This window comes from Solea senegalensis, linkage group LG3 (assembly GCF_019176455.1).
Source record: "Solea senegalensis isolate Sse05_10M linkage group LG3, IFAPA_SoseM_1, whole genome shotgun sequence".
Classification (NCBI taxonomy): Eukaryota; Metazoa; Chordata; class Actinopteri; order Pleuronectiformes; family Soleidae; genus Solea; species Solea senegalensis.
The window spans coordinates 26915263-26930615 of record NC_058023.1 but is presented as its reverse complement, the minus strand read 5'-3'; the positions used below and the strand labels follow the sequence as shown (position 1 = coordinate 26930615).

General features: G+C 40.7%; 1 protein-coding gene across 6 annotated transcripts in view; it reads left to right on the top strand.

Moving 5' to 3' along the window:
* Positions 1–15353, top strand: part of dock4b (dedicator of cytokinesis 4b) — a 99317-nt gene that overhangs the window by 38425 nt on the left and 45539 nt on the right. For all 6 annotated transcript variants that reach the window (XM_044021004.1, XM_044021000.1, XM_044021003.1 and 3 more), the window contains exons 9-15: positions 3284–3365; positions 3538–3598; positions 3690–3822; positions 4609–4697; positions 10242–10367; positions 13027–13151; positions 13560–13722. In XM_044021004.1, the coding sequence (XP_043876939.1) occupies positions 3284–3365; positions 3538–3598; positions 3690–3822; positions 4609–4697; positions 10242–10367; positions 13027–13151; positions 13560–13722 (779 nt within the window). The remainder of the gene's footprint in view (positions 1–3283; positions 3366–3537; positions 3599–3689; positions 3823–4608; positions 4698–10241; positions 10368–13026; positions 13152–13559; positions 13723–15353) is intronic.

Genomic DNA, 15353 nt, shown 5'->3' with positions numbered 1-15353 from the left:
TTTTATTTTATTTTATTGTTTTCTTTTTTTATCTGTTATCCTCTTTGAGTACCTTAGCCATGTATAAAGGCTATCAAGACACCTTCATGCATTTGAAGCTGATATACAGTACATTCCCAGAAACCTTATGAGTTCTGCTTCGGTTGTTCAGCTAAAACCTCTGTCACTCAACAAGGAATTTGAAATTCAGTTCATGTTTCCAAGACAATTCTCACTTGTGCAACATGAATATGGCATGTTGCATAATAATGACGTGATACAAAGCTTGAATTTTTCTCATAACGGTTTATCTTGTTTCCGAGCTAATAAAGACAAAGTCTCGGCCCAGTTTTTGTGTGTGTGTGTCTGTGTGTGTTGCAGTCGCATCAGTTGTCTTTGAGGAAAAACTCACAATGGCAGTTTGCCAATGTGTTGTCTCTCACTGTCTGGTCACGCACATAAACAGAGACACACACAAACACACACACACATTTACACAAGCTGTCTGGCAGGGAGCCATTTTGATGCTTCCCTCAGTGCTGGTGGTTTATGTACGAATGTGTGTGTCAGAGACCAGATGGGGGTCCGACCCATCGACTATGCCAACACCAGCAGCCCCTGTGCACCATGGCAGCTTCTTTGTGTTCAGTTCGGACTCATTGAATGGCTCTTCATCAGGACACGCACGCACACACACTCACAGGGCAACACAGTAGCATCCTCACATAATCCTCTCAATTTTTGTGTTGTGTTGGTTTTGTGGCTGTTGCAGTCAGACTCCAAACTCAACTTTTGTCACGCCAACACTTTGACCTCCACCTCATACCCAACAAGGTGACTCAGTGTTGGCTGTGTGTGTGTTTTCTGTGTTTGCCTCCAAAATGCCTCTGTCTATGGTATTTGTGTCACTCTATGTTTTTGACTTTCCACAGGGTCTTTAGGGGTTAATTTTTGTTTCTTTCCAGCTACTACAGTTAATTTATGTAGTATTTTACACGCCGGTCAGTCACTGTTCAGATCCCCCCTTCCCCCACATCGCGTGAGCACTCAACTCCTAATGCAATCATCGATATCAGGACAGGGAGTAGCTATCCCTGTGTGGCCTCATAAGGGAGGAAAATCGGCTATTCATGTTATGTTAATACCAGTGGTGATAGAGGGAGATAAGGTCCCACTGGGGGACGCTGGTCCGGGTGATCAACACGCTGCAGCTGCGAGTGTGTAACGGAGGGCGAGGGATTGTGTTTGTGTGTCTTCTGTTTGCAGGCTGGTAATTGGTAGATGGAGTTTCAACAATAGAGCACTAATTAGGGTTCAGCAATGTGTGCGAATCTCATGTCTAATGCATAGGAATCTGCCTCGATATGCTGGCATAAATAAGCAACAACTGTATCTAACCCAAACTGGCTTTTTATCCAATATGTTTGATCAAAAAGGAAAGAAATCTGCTGAAGGAATACATGTATGAGAAGTCACATTATGAGCTCCGTCTGCGCTCCATTCACAAATACCTTCAGACTCAGATTATGGTAAAGCATCCTAATCCATTGTAGCTGTACGTAGCAGCAAGTGAACTTATATTAGGGTGTGCGGCGGTTTAAATGGGTGCTGGTGTGAATGGACCTACTGTAGCTGGCGCTGCTCTAGCCGTGCCAACGACTTGGCTCATTATCCACCGCTAGTGCATTACAAGGTTTTCTCTCTGCTTATCTGTGGACTGTGAAAGTCACCTAACTGGATTAGCCCACAGCTCACCAGCCAGGATGAGACGGGCCCAGCAGGATGCCTCCGCTTTCTCTCGGAGTGTGAGTGAGATAGAGGGGGAGAGAGAGAGAGAGAGAGACAGGGACAGGGCAGAGTACAAAGAGAATGAAAATGCAATCTGTGTCTGTCCTTTCTACTTTATACCCAACATGCACGCAAGGGGTGTATAGGGCATTTGAGGCCAGGCTATTTTGAGACAGTATAGCATTGTGTCACTCCTGAATGTCATATTCTAAAGTTTAACTGCCGAGAAAGTTAAAAATATCCAACTCAGTTTTGTTTCCCTTTTTTTGTTAGTCTCTGTGCTGCTTTTGCTTTTCTTTTTTCTTTTTCTTTTCACATCAAAGCTCTCGGAATAGCAGTGTCGTGTCTGTCCTCTCAAATGGAAGCTCCATCTTCACCGTCTCTTGACGTTTGATGGATGCAATTTTGGACGCGTGATTTTTCATCCGGCTGCATCATCACACTCAAATTTGAACTTAAAATATGGATCCTATCAATACATACACTGTAGTTTCATTAACAGTGATAGAAATATTGTGTCTGTTACTATGCCTGAGTACATTTCAGTGAACCGAGGCTTAAAGGGTTAATGGTTTGGCCCCATCTTACCTCTCTAAACTCCTTCATCTTCACACCTCATCTCGCGCTCTGAGGTCTAATCACAGGTTGTTTTAGATGTGCCCAAAACCTGACTAAAAAACCCCTGCTTTTCCTGTAGCTGCCCCCAAGCTATGGAACGATTTACCCATTGAATTGAAATCTGCCCCCCACCATTAAATGTTTCCAATCACTCTTAAAAGACCCGTCTCTTCTCCTTGACCTTCACTTCAGGGTGAGAATAACCTTTTTGTTTTGCCTTTGGTCAACCATTGATGTTTTTACATTAGCTCTAGAAATAGAGTTGACTTGACGTTGACTTGACTTTATTTTTGTGCACTGACATTAGCTTGACTCTTGTTAATCTTCATAATCCATACACTGTACGTTTTGAAAATAATTTTATTTTATATTTTCTCACATCTCCTCTGTATTCATTTTGCTAATAGTGACGATTGCCTCGCCCCTTTCACAACCATATGATTTATAAATCTGGCCTGGCAGTTACAAGACTGAAATTGAGCTTTTTTTTTTTATGTTGCCACGCTTCACCGTCTTTGCTGACAGTCCACTTTCTGCACTAAAGAAGCCTCACAGAGAATCAAAAAAACCCGACGACACAATGAGTGTTTTATTGGGCTGCTGAGGATGTACTTGCTGTTGGGTGCGATGCAGAGATTTGGTTCAGTAATTCTCCTCCTATCCTTCTGTCTGTGATCCCCGTCTGCATGTCTTTCTCCTGCCTTGCGAGCCGTCACCAGGGTTTCATAATTCTTTAGTTTAAAGTATGAAGAGAATGCCCACAGTTCAGCACATTTGACTTTTTTTTTTTCTGTTCTGATTTGCGAGCAGTAGCAGTTGTAAAAGATGACACTCAGCCGTCTCTCCCGACTCCATTCATCTCAATGTGTGTTCCCTCTCTCTGTTTCCCCTTGTACAGTGAAAGATTCTTCGTCAGGCTGAATAAGAGCGGTTTGCCCAAGTCGCCAGAGAAGACAGAAAGACAATGCACGCTGTTTGTGGTGAGTTGTGTGAACAGGACGCTGTGTTTACAGCGATTGACTGAGAGCATTTCATACTTTTGTAAATCTCTCCCTCCACTCATTAATGCTAGACAGCTAAAAGCTAAGTTAACACCCTGAAGCTTGTTTACACTGATTGAACCTGATGTGAATTTACTGTGTCTTTGGTCAGGATTTGGGAAGCAGTGACCTGCGAAAAGACGTCTACATCGTTGTGCACCTCGTAAGAATAGGTAAGAGTTACAATGCTGCCTCTTCTTTCTACTGAGCCCTCCGGGTGGATTTGAATCTGTGGAAACCCTGTTTGTTTTTGTGTGTGTGCAGGGAGGATGGCGGCAGGGGAGAAGAAGAATCTGTGCAGCGTACAGTACAGGCGGCCGTTTGGGTGTGCTGTCGTCAGCATCGCTGATCTCCTCACTGCTGACTCTAAGGATGACCACCTGCTCAAGGTTTATGCGTAAGTCACTGCAAACAACCAACATGGCACTATTAGCTCGTTTCTTCTGAAGAAATTGTTTGTTTTTTATTAAAACAAAAAAAAAAATCTAATAAAGAGTCAGTAAGACTAGATTTCAAAATGTTTGGAGCAATATGCTAGAATTCCCTTTTATGTGGCTACAGAACCTTTTTGTAGCCAGCTGTATTAATAGGAGCAACAAAAGGGTAGACGTTGCACATTTTCCTCTACTTCACAGCAAATTGCTGTTTCTCACTACAAGCAGCAGTGGAAGTATTTTGTGATCCAACCTGTCCCTCAGGACAGAAAAGGCCAGTGTTAACACAGTAGTTTGACCTAAATTATAACCGGATCAGTCCGGCTGGCCAAATACACTCAGCGCTAAGAAGAAAACACAACTACATTCTCGAGACCTGCAGCAAAAAAAAAAACGAGTGAGAGCCGAAGAACTAGCATTTAAGCCGTCGGCTGATTGTTTTCGCAGACATCAGACGTCAGCGCAAATAACAATCTGTTTCTTACCCTATTTAAAAACAAACCACGAATAATGGGTTTTGTTTTTAGAGTCAAACCGACAAGGAATGACTCATACCCGGTAACCACATTTTATACATTGCAAGCAACCAGCTGGTCAGAGTGCAAGGTGCAATGCAAACAGTGCCAATGTCATATTTTTAAGTAAGACCATGATAGACATTTATTATTAAAGGTTTGAGTCTGAAAGGGCAACAAAAAGTATTTTCTCACATTGACCCATATGTGTGGGTTAACCCATTTTCTACTTAGGTGTAACACAGAGAGTGAGTGGTACCAGATTCATGAAAACATCATCAAAAAGGCCAACTCCAGGTACAACCTGTCTGGCTCCAACACAGGTAAGGACCAGTAATGGTTTCATCTACTTTGCTTCATTGCAGCCTCACACTGACCCTCATTTGGGACTCAAATTTTGTAGTTTGGGGCATTTGGTTCTAGGTAATGACAAACTCTTTCGCATCATCCGTCTTTTTTCTGAGCAATTGTTAGTTTGTGGTCAGCGTGAGTCGTGTTCATGTGCGTGTGGGGGTTCCTGTTTAGTGGAGTGTAACGTTCTTTATGTGGTGGTGTCTGCAGGAAGCCGGCCGTTGCGAAGGCATTCAGATGATTTTTTCATATATATAAATAGAATGTGTTCATACCATCTGTAATGATTGGCATCAGCAGTTTCCATTAGCAACAGGTTGGTGGGTGAATTAGTACGTCGAGTTCTTCGAAATGTCTAAGAAATGTCACATGAAACGTTGAGAGGTTTGTTCTGCAGTGAGATCTGATGATGATGATGAACATCTGAGCATTATTTCAAAATATGGCAGAATGAAGGGTGTTGATGCGTAATTGCACTTTGTCCTGTCAGATATTGTGTTTTGATACTTTGTATAATATGTATGTTAAAGTTTAGTCGATTAGTTCCATAGTTTTATTTTCAACATTTCAGAGCATTAACATGTGAGATACCATGAATACTACTCTATATTCTAATGTGAGAATTTCCAACTCATACTTGTTGTAGTATCTTTGACACTAAAGTATAAAGTTTCAGCTAAATTGCAGCATTTGTAATTATTAGTTGCAGTGTTTACATTGTTGCTTTATACAGTAAATTAATAATTAATAGGTGTACAACAAGGAGACATACAGCACAGTGCTGGGATTTAAACAGTGTGGGATCGTTTGCAGCTGTTTACAGGGCAAATGTGCAACCAACATTAAGCGATCAGCAGCAGTTCATCACAGAAGTTATTTATTTTAACACATTTTAAAATGTGAAATTTTTGCAGCATTTTTTGAGCTTTAAAGCAGATCATTGTTATCTTACGTTGCCCTTGTGCATTATTACAGGAGCAGCACAACCTGCTCAGGGGAGGAGAAGACTGATTATTATTTAAGGACAATGGAACTATAGTAATGTCATGAATCTGTGGGACAGATCCACTGAGTCAGCTCCTATTTTCCCTTTTCCCTCAGAAGGCTAACAATTACTTTAGGAGCAGTCATGCAGTTCCAGTATGTTAAATTATCATGAATAATCTCTCATAAGCTTGAAGGGATGCAATATTTAAACAGAATGACACAAAGCCATTCAGCGCAGTCTGCAATTTATGTTTTACTCGTAACAAAACTGCAGTATCTATCAAAATCTGGAGCAAAAGTGTGAAACGTTTGCAGTTCAGCGCTGATAAACGCAACAAAAGTCTGCATTGATTCCTGATAAACCAGGAGAATGACACTGAAATAGGAATATGAAGCAACTACTTACATGACTGTTCTCTTGTGTCTTGTTTGTCAGCTTCTTCCTCTTCTTCTTCTGCCTCTGCTGATTAGTCAGTATTATCATAAATAGCACGCGTGTCACCAGATGCAGTAACAGATAACACATTCAGTGCAATGTTCAGCTAAAAAGTGAAGCAGATGTGTAGAAGCTTTACATTGTTTGGTGCCATTTTGGAGGATTTTTCTTAATCAAAGACAAACCTCGCTGACAGAAAGCAGCGTGTTGCCCTAGTTAACTGTACTCTCTCTAAATGCTTCCATCCTGTACGTGTTTGCTCCCAGGCTTGTTTTTGACTGACTTATGCGCACTCACCCAGTGCAAACTCACACACTAGAACACACATCATAAATGCATATGCACGTGAATTATTTTAGTTTTCTCCCGTCCTTGGCTGCAGTATGACTTTAATCACAAACACTTGGATGTAAGCTACTGAGTTACTGTCCCCTAAAGACATTGATCCATCTGAATGCCTGATTTGCCTCAATGGTTTAAAGCTGCAGGTCTTTTACCAAAGTACGCCGGCATACATAATTCAAACGACTTTGCTCGCAAAAGCACATTCCTGCCACGTATCCGAATTTGACATTGATCTCCCGAAAAAGGGAGGGGAAAAAAGAAAGAAAGAAAGCTTTCATCACAAAGCAGAGGTACTTAATTTAATTTTTGTAGATAATGAGGAGCACTCAAGACTAGATTTAATTTACGTTTCATGTGCACCATTTATCTGTGTGGACAACATCTATTAATCTTAATTTTATTAGCTTTGACAGTTCTATATTTGTCAAGGACACACACACACATACTTCTGTCTATGCGAGGACACTCAATGATGTAATATCGATGCATACATTAGCCTTATATCTGAACTAATGTCCAACTCCAGCCCTGACTCACCCTGAATCAAACCCAATTCCTCTATTGTCAAGTATGTGCTATTAAAGTCATTTTTAACAACAGAATGTTAATATGATTACCAACAGACACACACACACACAAACACACAAAAGAAAGGAAGGAAGAAAGAAAGAAAGAAAGAAAGAAAGAGATAAAATAAGCAAATAAAATAAATATTGCATGGCAGAACTGATCAAATTCTCTATTATTTATCAATAACTGTGTTTTCAAGGCACAGGGTCTGTTCAGGTAGGTGTCCTCTGAAGTCCTCTGAAGTGTCAATATTATTTAATTATTTACGTCCTTACACTGAAGGTGTCAGGAAGCAAGGGCTGGCCAAAGTACCCTCACTCAATAAGGTCAAACTAGACAAGCTTAACACACACACACACACACACATGTTACCAGTAAAGTTATGTAAAAACCCCCAGGAACCATTGCCAGTGCAAACTCACATGTATTCATTTCCCACCTCCTCTACCTTTACCTTCACAGTTTCCACCTACTCATCATTCACAACAGCACATAAGGGTAATTATTCTGCTGCAGAACGACATTAAACAATAACCCCTGAGCTGCTTGTGCAGCTTCATCAACAATTATAAAAAATATTTTGTCTTTATTGGACGACAGGCCGGCGTCTCCTCTTCACTGTGTGTGTCTATAAAAAATATCCATGCAGGAGTTATGGAGCGCCATGCATAATTTAGGGACAACAGTTTATTACACTTAGTGTCAGGAGGGCAATTAAAACAAGTGTGCAACAGTCTGAGACAACGTAATGTGTGCTTCATCTTTGCACAAGTGTGTGCTCCCTAGGTCGTGTGTGTGTGCAGTCGTCTCGCTGTGTGGCTCCTCTCTCAAACAGACCTGGCAGTGTGCCAGAAGTTTCTTATTAGCAGACAATTAGCAATGGAGAGATGACGGCGCAGCCCTTAAAGTATAAAGAACGCCAAATTGTTTTGGTGATGATGAGGCAAGAGAGGAAGAGAAGGTTGTTTGGTTCGCAGGTGGCTTAATAAATGTGTTTTGTCATCAGGGCCTCTCTGGATGATCGAATTTGATAGCTAGAGAAAGCGAGTTGATGAGAGGAGGTGTTGATTTTGTTTCTGCGTGCAGCTCGGTAATCCATTTCATAAGCAACTGGCTCTGCTCGGGTCAGGTAAGGTAGAGTAGGCAGTGACAGAAGCACTGTTTTGTTTTCAAGCTCTTTTATTTCTTTCCCTTTTTTTTGCTGTTGTGATGAGGCAGGCTGGGTGGGCTGAAAGTACCAAAGGTTGAGAGTGCGTTTTTAAAAAAAAATAAAAATAAATCTGCCTCGGCTTCATCTTCCAGGCAGAATAGTAATCAATCTAGTTTGCCTAATTGTAGCCCTGCAGTAGCGTTTTGTGCTGTGTGTGTGTGTGTGTTTGTTTGTTTATGTTTCACTGCCACAGCCTGGATCCACATTATGGGTCAGGGTGGATATGGATTGAGCAGGAAAAAAAAAAACCATCATCCACTCGTAATATAATGGGATTTTCCTTTTGAATTCCCATAACATCTTTGTGCCACTTTGAACAACTGTGTGTCATTTTTGAATTATTTAGGCCAGAGTAATGGTCTGCAAAGTCTGAGTCACCCCTATCTATTATGCATCACAGAAGCACAAGCTGTTGACACAGGATATTTATGAAAGATATTTTATGTAACACATCTGCATTGAAATGTCCAAAAACAGTGAGATGTTATACGTATATTTATATAGCACACTTGCATAAGCCAAAATGTTTCTAACACTCTTTTAATCCATAGAAATCCATATTTATTTTGAAGGTAACAGACTGTTTCATTCATTTTAGCCACCTTTTATTGATGCCTTCTGCTTTGCAGAGCTGCCACATATTCATGCTTTTGAACATTTTATATACTCTAGAGCCCTCGGGGTATCACCATTATCACCGACGTCAAAATACAGTCACGTAAATAGGCTGAACAACATCAGCTGTGGACTTTTCACAGGAGCGAGATTTATTCCCAAGAAGATAATTTGCTCCCTCATCATCCTCCTTTTCCTCACATACCACATACCTCTTCGTGCCACCAGAGGAAACTGGCTTACCACCGGTGGTACACGACCACCGGTGGTACGTAGTATGAAGCTGCACATTTGCTGCTCCTGCAAACATTTCACAATAAAAGCAATTCAGGGCGTGTTGTGCGACAAAATTTAAAGGAAAGTTACTGACTGTAACTGCTGTTTATTGGAGCTGAGATTCACCAACTGTAGTGTGGCATTTAATCACACTCTTAAGAATCAAACTAGTGTTTTGATGGAGAGAAAGAGAGAGAGGGAGACCTTTAACGGCAGCGTGTGTGTTAAAGTCAAGACGAGAATCTGTCTTTCTGTTTTCCGTTTGTTTTTTAAAGTTATCCGTTTACAAAAAAAACAGATAGCTTGGTAATTTAATTCCATAAAAGCCATGACAAAAATTAAGACATTCATATCGGATACCACTTTGGCAGCCAGCCCCGAAAAAACTTGCTTCACTTGCCTCTTCCTATCTCTGTAGTGCTGTGTGTTTTGTTGTAATACAAACAGGTCACGTCTTTTTGTCGACTCTGTGACAGAAATATCTCGGAGCTATCTCGCTGCTGCTTCCCAAATTTCCTAAAAACCACCCACAACAATGATAATCATCATCATCTTTTCTCTCTCTCTCTCTCTCTCTCGCTCTCCTTTTCCCTTTGCTGTTCAGCTCGTAATGTTTCTGCCTCTGCTTGTCTTGAGCGCGATTACTTACACAGACATCTGGTCACAGCGATGAGATGTCTAAAGATGTGTGAAGCTTTCGTTTTTATTGTGCTGACATTTTGAATTATTGCACGAGGATATAGATTTGAGTCAAGAGCCTTCATGCAGGATACAAAAGAGCTGAGAATGACTCACAGGCTTGTTGCATTGCAACTAGGATAGCTGGTTTTTATCTTTTTACTCTTTTTATCTGGAGTGTTAACCGCCTGTTTATCCTTTCATCTCATTGCTTTCTTCCTTTCTGTGTATTTTTATTATGTATGTGAAAGCACTTAGTGAATTTCTGTTTTTAAAGGTGCTATACAAATAAAGCTTTACTCACTTAATTACTTACTTACTTTCTTTTTTTGTGCCTTGTACTTGTATATAGGACTATGTGACCATTCAGGCTTTAACTGTCATTATATTGCATTTTAGGTCTGGCAGTAGCTCTGCAGCTTCTCCACGGGGACATAGAGCAGCTGAGACGGGAGTACATGGTCCTCTTCACCCGCGGCGTGTCCATCACCAGGAAACTGGGCTTCTCTGACGTCATCATGCCAGGTAGGAAAAAACAAACGAAAACATTGCGTACCAGAACATCACACATGCTCAACATTTCATCTACTGTAAGTCTGCTGTCTTTTATAAATGCGGAACAAATATAACCTCTCTTTTAAGATACTTTTTTTGCATTAAAGAAACTCTTAATGACAAGACTAAGGCTATGTATTTGAGTTGTTTTTATGAGCTGTGTACTTACATTAGCCAAAACCTTTCCAAATGCTCTTTAGAAACATTGAATTCCATGGTAACAGGCTGTTTTCGTCATGTTGGTTGCCTTTTAATAATTACATCCACTTAACCTGTCTCCGCTTTTGGGAAATGAGCGTGACAGCTTTACAGAAGTTTGACTTAAATGTAACGAGCACCAGAACAGGAACCTGTGCAGCGTACAAAACTCTCATCTCTCCTCCAAAACCTCCTTCGCTCATGTCTACCGTAAAGCACATAGCTAATGTACAACCGCATTTTATAAATGACAGCAACAACTTCCACGCTGCCTCACGATGTCAACAAAATAGGTCTTCTGTCGTTTCTAGTGGTAGAAATGACCTATTGTGCGAATAAGTCTGATGGAAGATCATCTCCATTGTTATGCACAATGCTTTCTCTAGTACAACCTATTATTTTTATTAAGCTTTGGACAGACTTTGGTGGATTTATTTAACAAAACCATCGTTAACGCAGCATACTTTGCTGCTTAAGTAATGTTTTAGTTGACACCCTTGAGGCTATGAACCTGATGATGTGTTTTCTCGTGTTGATGTTGCACATGTTGACCTACCTCATAAAGTCTGCTATAGTGGTTGCCATGGTAACTATATTTGTGTGAGTAGCGTGAATTCTACCTGAGGGTGCCCTCGGATAGTTGGAAGTTCATTTGATTCAGGTAGATAAGTGTCCCTCAGATATCTGCCTCTTGAAATGACACAGAAACCCTCCGGCTGAACTGGATACGGTCTGGTTGCCTTGGTAACAAATATAATCACTGGAATGTAAGGTGATGTAATATGTAAGATGCTTAAGAAGGGATGCGTAAAGTGGCTGAATAAGCTGTCTGACTCTTTGTCTGTTTATTTTTTGTGTGAGCTGGACATTGAGGGATGGATTTTTTATTTTTATTTTTTTTGGTCTGCAGAAGAGATGTTCTTTTTAAATAAGTGAGGTTTGCTGTCTGGCCACGCAGATAAAGAGGAAGCACAGACTGTGGGTCCCCCAGCACCTCACTAACACAGATTTATGTTCACCATCTCTTTCTTTGTCTTCGTCTGACTACAAACCCTTAACGCTGAGTGCTCCCACCCTCTCTGTGCGTGTAAGTTTGCCCTTGGGCTGAGGAAACTGTCTCCCCTGCTTTTCTCCCTCTCTTTTCAGTATATCATTGTATCTTTTCCATTTTTTTCCTTTTTTATTCACACCAGCAGACTCCTTTCCTTGTCTAGCTGCTCTGCTGCTACATTTTCCACTTCTAGTTTTCCCATTGTACAACAAACAAACAAAAAAAGGTCTCTTGTGTGTCCCTTACCTCAAAGTCTTTGTGTGTGTGTGTGTGTGCTGCAAGCGGACAGTATGGGTGTGTAAACAAGGCCTAATATTACCATGGTTACTGTTGTTAAGAGTGGAAAATCAATGCTGACCCTAGAGATAGAGATATGATGAGTGCACACACACGCAGAGGTTACAAAGAGAAATTATTTTACAGCGTGTCTGACCACATCTCGGCTTCAGAGGAAATCAGCAACACCATTTCTCACACATATCACTCTGCACCATTTTGACTTCCCCTGAGGACGAAAATAAAACTGTGCCCTTGCCCTGCAATTAAAACAAAAGAAATGAAGAATGTCATTTTTGTCCCCCCCTTAGTTTATTGGCAGATCAGAGCAACAGTATCGTATGATAAAAGACAGCTATACGTTTGTTAAACGATTTGATGAAAGACGTTCTTACTGCATACTGTATATTTCTAAAATTCTTACATGAAACGTTGTTGTGGATCCAGAATACATAAAATGTTTAATTCATGTCATTCAATCAGTTTCAATGAATGAAATGAAGGCAAACCTGAGGCTGTTACAGCTCACCACACCACAGCTGCTACATAAGATACACTACTACTACTTTGAAGAAATATCGAACAATTGTAGACTCTAAACTTCAAGTTTCATTGTTATTGAAACATTGGCCCTTCATATACCTTATACTTAAAAAAAACAACATATGTTCATGCTTAATTGACAGGGTTGTAGTTTTGTATAAGAAAATGGGTAAAGTAATAGTTTATCTTTTAAGTATTTATACACCATAAGACATAAAGACATGTGGCAAGGATTTAGCAGGCAAGTGACTTTTCTTTAGAAAATGAAAACACTCTAAGTACATGCTTCCAGGTGTTGTCAATCAGAAAAAAAAAAAAAATTAATGTGTTTGGTTAGGACTGACTTTTTAGATCATAACACAGTGCATAGCATATTTTAAATCCACACTCAGATTTGATGTCAGTTAATGGGTTACCCTTAAAAGCCCCGATGTGAACGTAATCATCCCTGTCACAAACTATTGTGTTAAAGTTGCGATCAAGTTGCTGAGAGACCATGAATAATTCTTCCTTGGATGCATAATTGATGCCTTGTTGTCTTTCCACTTTCCCGTTTTGTAGGTGAGATGAGGAATGACCTCTACGTCACGCTGGAGAAAGGAGAGTTTGAGAAGGGTGGAAAGAGTGTCGCCAAGAATGTAGAGATCACTGTTTACGTGCTGGATATGGATGGACAGATCCTTAAGGTAAGAGAAAAACATACACCAATGAATGAATGAAATCATTTTTTTGTTATATTCGGGAGCAAAGCACCTTATTTAAATATCACCTATAATAATTAGGGTTAAGTGTTTTTCCAGTGTGATGCCCATTTCTGCTGCAGCTCTGTGAGAGTCTGCCTCTGTGGTTTGGTTTCCTGCAATGCCTCTGTCTCAAATATAACTCTGACTGCTGCTGCCTCTGTCACCATGCAGCACTTAACCCTTAAACATACAAAAACACACACACGCATGTAAACCACATGATTTCTCCGTTCGCTGTCATTTGTGGTGTATGCATGGCTTTCATGTGCTCTTAGCTCCTACTTCTCATTTCCCCTCTTTGCTTCCTGTTTATTTCTCTGTGTCACATCTTCTTCTTCTTCTGTCTCTCAGAGTCACGTGGCTGCTGGCTCAGGTGAACCCGGTGGGGACGAGTACCACTCCTTAGTGCTGTACCACAACAACAGCCCCCGCTGGTCGGAGCAGATCAAGCTTCCCATCCCAGTCGACATGTTCCGGGGGTCACATGTCCGCTTTGAGTTCCGACACTGTTCCAGTAAGTCCTGTTGGGATTGTGGTTGAGTTAAAAAAAACAAAAAAAAACAAAAAAAAAACAGTTTTCCAGGGAGTTGCATGCATCCCCTGCCCAGACAGGGTGTGGATGTCTGAAGTGTTGCTTTTTTTTTTATAGTTGATTATGCATTCATCATCGTTTATCCTCCACATGAGGGTCACAGGATGGCTGAAGCTAATCCCAGCTGACACAGTGTAGACGAACGACCATTCACTCTCACATTTACACCTACAGTCAATTTAGAGTGTCTTATGGACTGTGGTGTGGTGCCGCGTGGCCCTCAATTGGTCATCCATATTGCTGCAGAGAAGTACACAATACACGTTGACTTTCCATCCTGTTTCAATGGCAACCGTTAAGTCTCAAACCCCAAGGCTGCCGCCACCTCAAAATAGACTCAAGCATATTAGAGTGCACTCGTTTCATGATGAGACTTTTTGCCCAACTTCTCACCTCCTAATGAGACAAAAGGACTAATTATGACCAAAATACGGCTCCCATTTTCTCTAACCCTCTCTCTGGGCGGCGGGGAGAGAGGGTCATATCTCCTCTTACATAACAAGCTGATATCATTATGCCAAGCGGGGTGGCCATGTGGCGGTGCAAAGTAGATATAGTGGCCTTATTACTGCTGGCTGTGCCACCATTGGCACTCAAGGGTTGCCTATCAAGAGTCCAATTTAGGCCTGTGGTGACACAAGACTGAGAGGAACATATCATATTCCTGCACTCGGAGAAAACTTGTCTGCCTTCATTTGATGCAGTCATTTTCAATTAAGACAAACCAGAAAGCTCTTTTTTTTTTAATTAAAAATGCTTTTAAATGTCCCCCTTGTTTTTTGTAGTTATTTTGCAGTAGTGGTTTTTAATTTGTTTGTTGTTGTTCAGTGTTATTCCTAAATGATGCTGTAGGGGCCTGTAAGAACTTGTTAGTATCCACAACACAACACTCTCTTATGTAATATTCCAAACTATTTAATTTCTCTTTGTTTTAGTAGACGTACATGACTACTATTCCTGGATAAGATGTTTTTTTTTATTTGCTCTTTGTCAACAAAATGGACTATTCAATCTGTGTTGGTTAACATTCAAATAAAACCCTAGTTTCCCACCAACACCCCAAATTATTTTAATACAGTAATATAAAAGCATAGTGCATTTGCGTACACCAGTCTTAACCTAGTCTGCCAATCTGAGCTAAACCTGCATATCACACAGTACCACTTAATCTCTCCTAATCTCATAGTGCATAAGTGTTTAAAGGTTTATAGATTAGAAGAACACGTCTAAAGGGAACCAGACACTGCAAATACCAAAATATACAGTTTTGTTAACAATAATTGTCCGAGTTAATCACACAGCAAAGCAAGACAAGAATAAAATGACTTGTGTGTCATCTGAGACACGTGTAAGTGGAAGAGTGCTACAGGCCAGTTATATTAATCAGTGAACAGTGAAAATAAATAGAGACCTTTGCGCTCCGGATGTCCCGCTGTCTGAACATTAGCACTTTATTGCCAAAAAAGCAACAAAATAGAAACACAGAAACAGTAAAACCTCGAAGGCTGAATTAACAGCTATAGAAATAAACTCAGGGGGATTTCACTAAACCA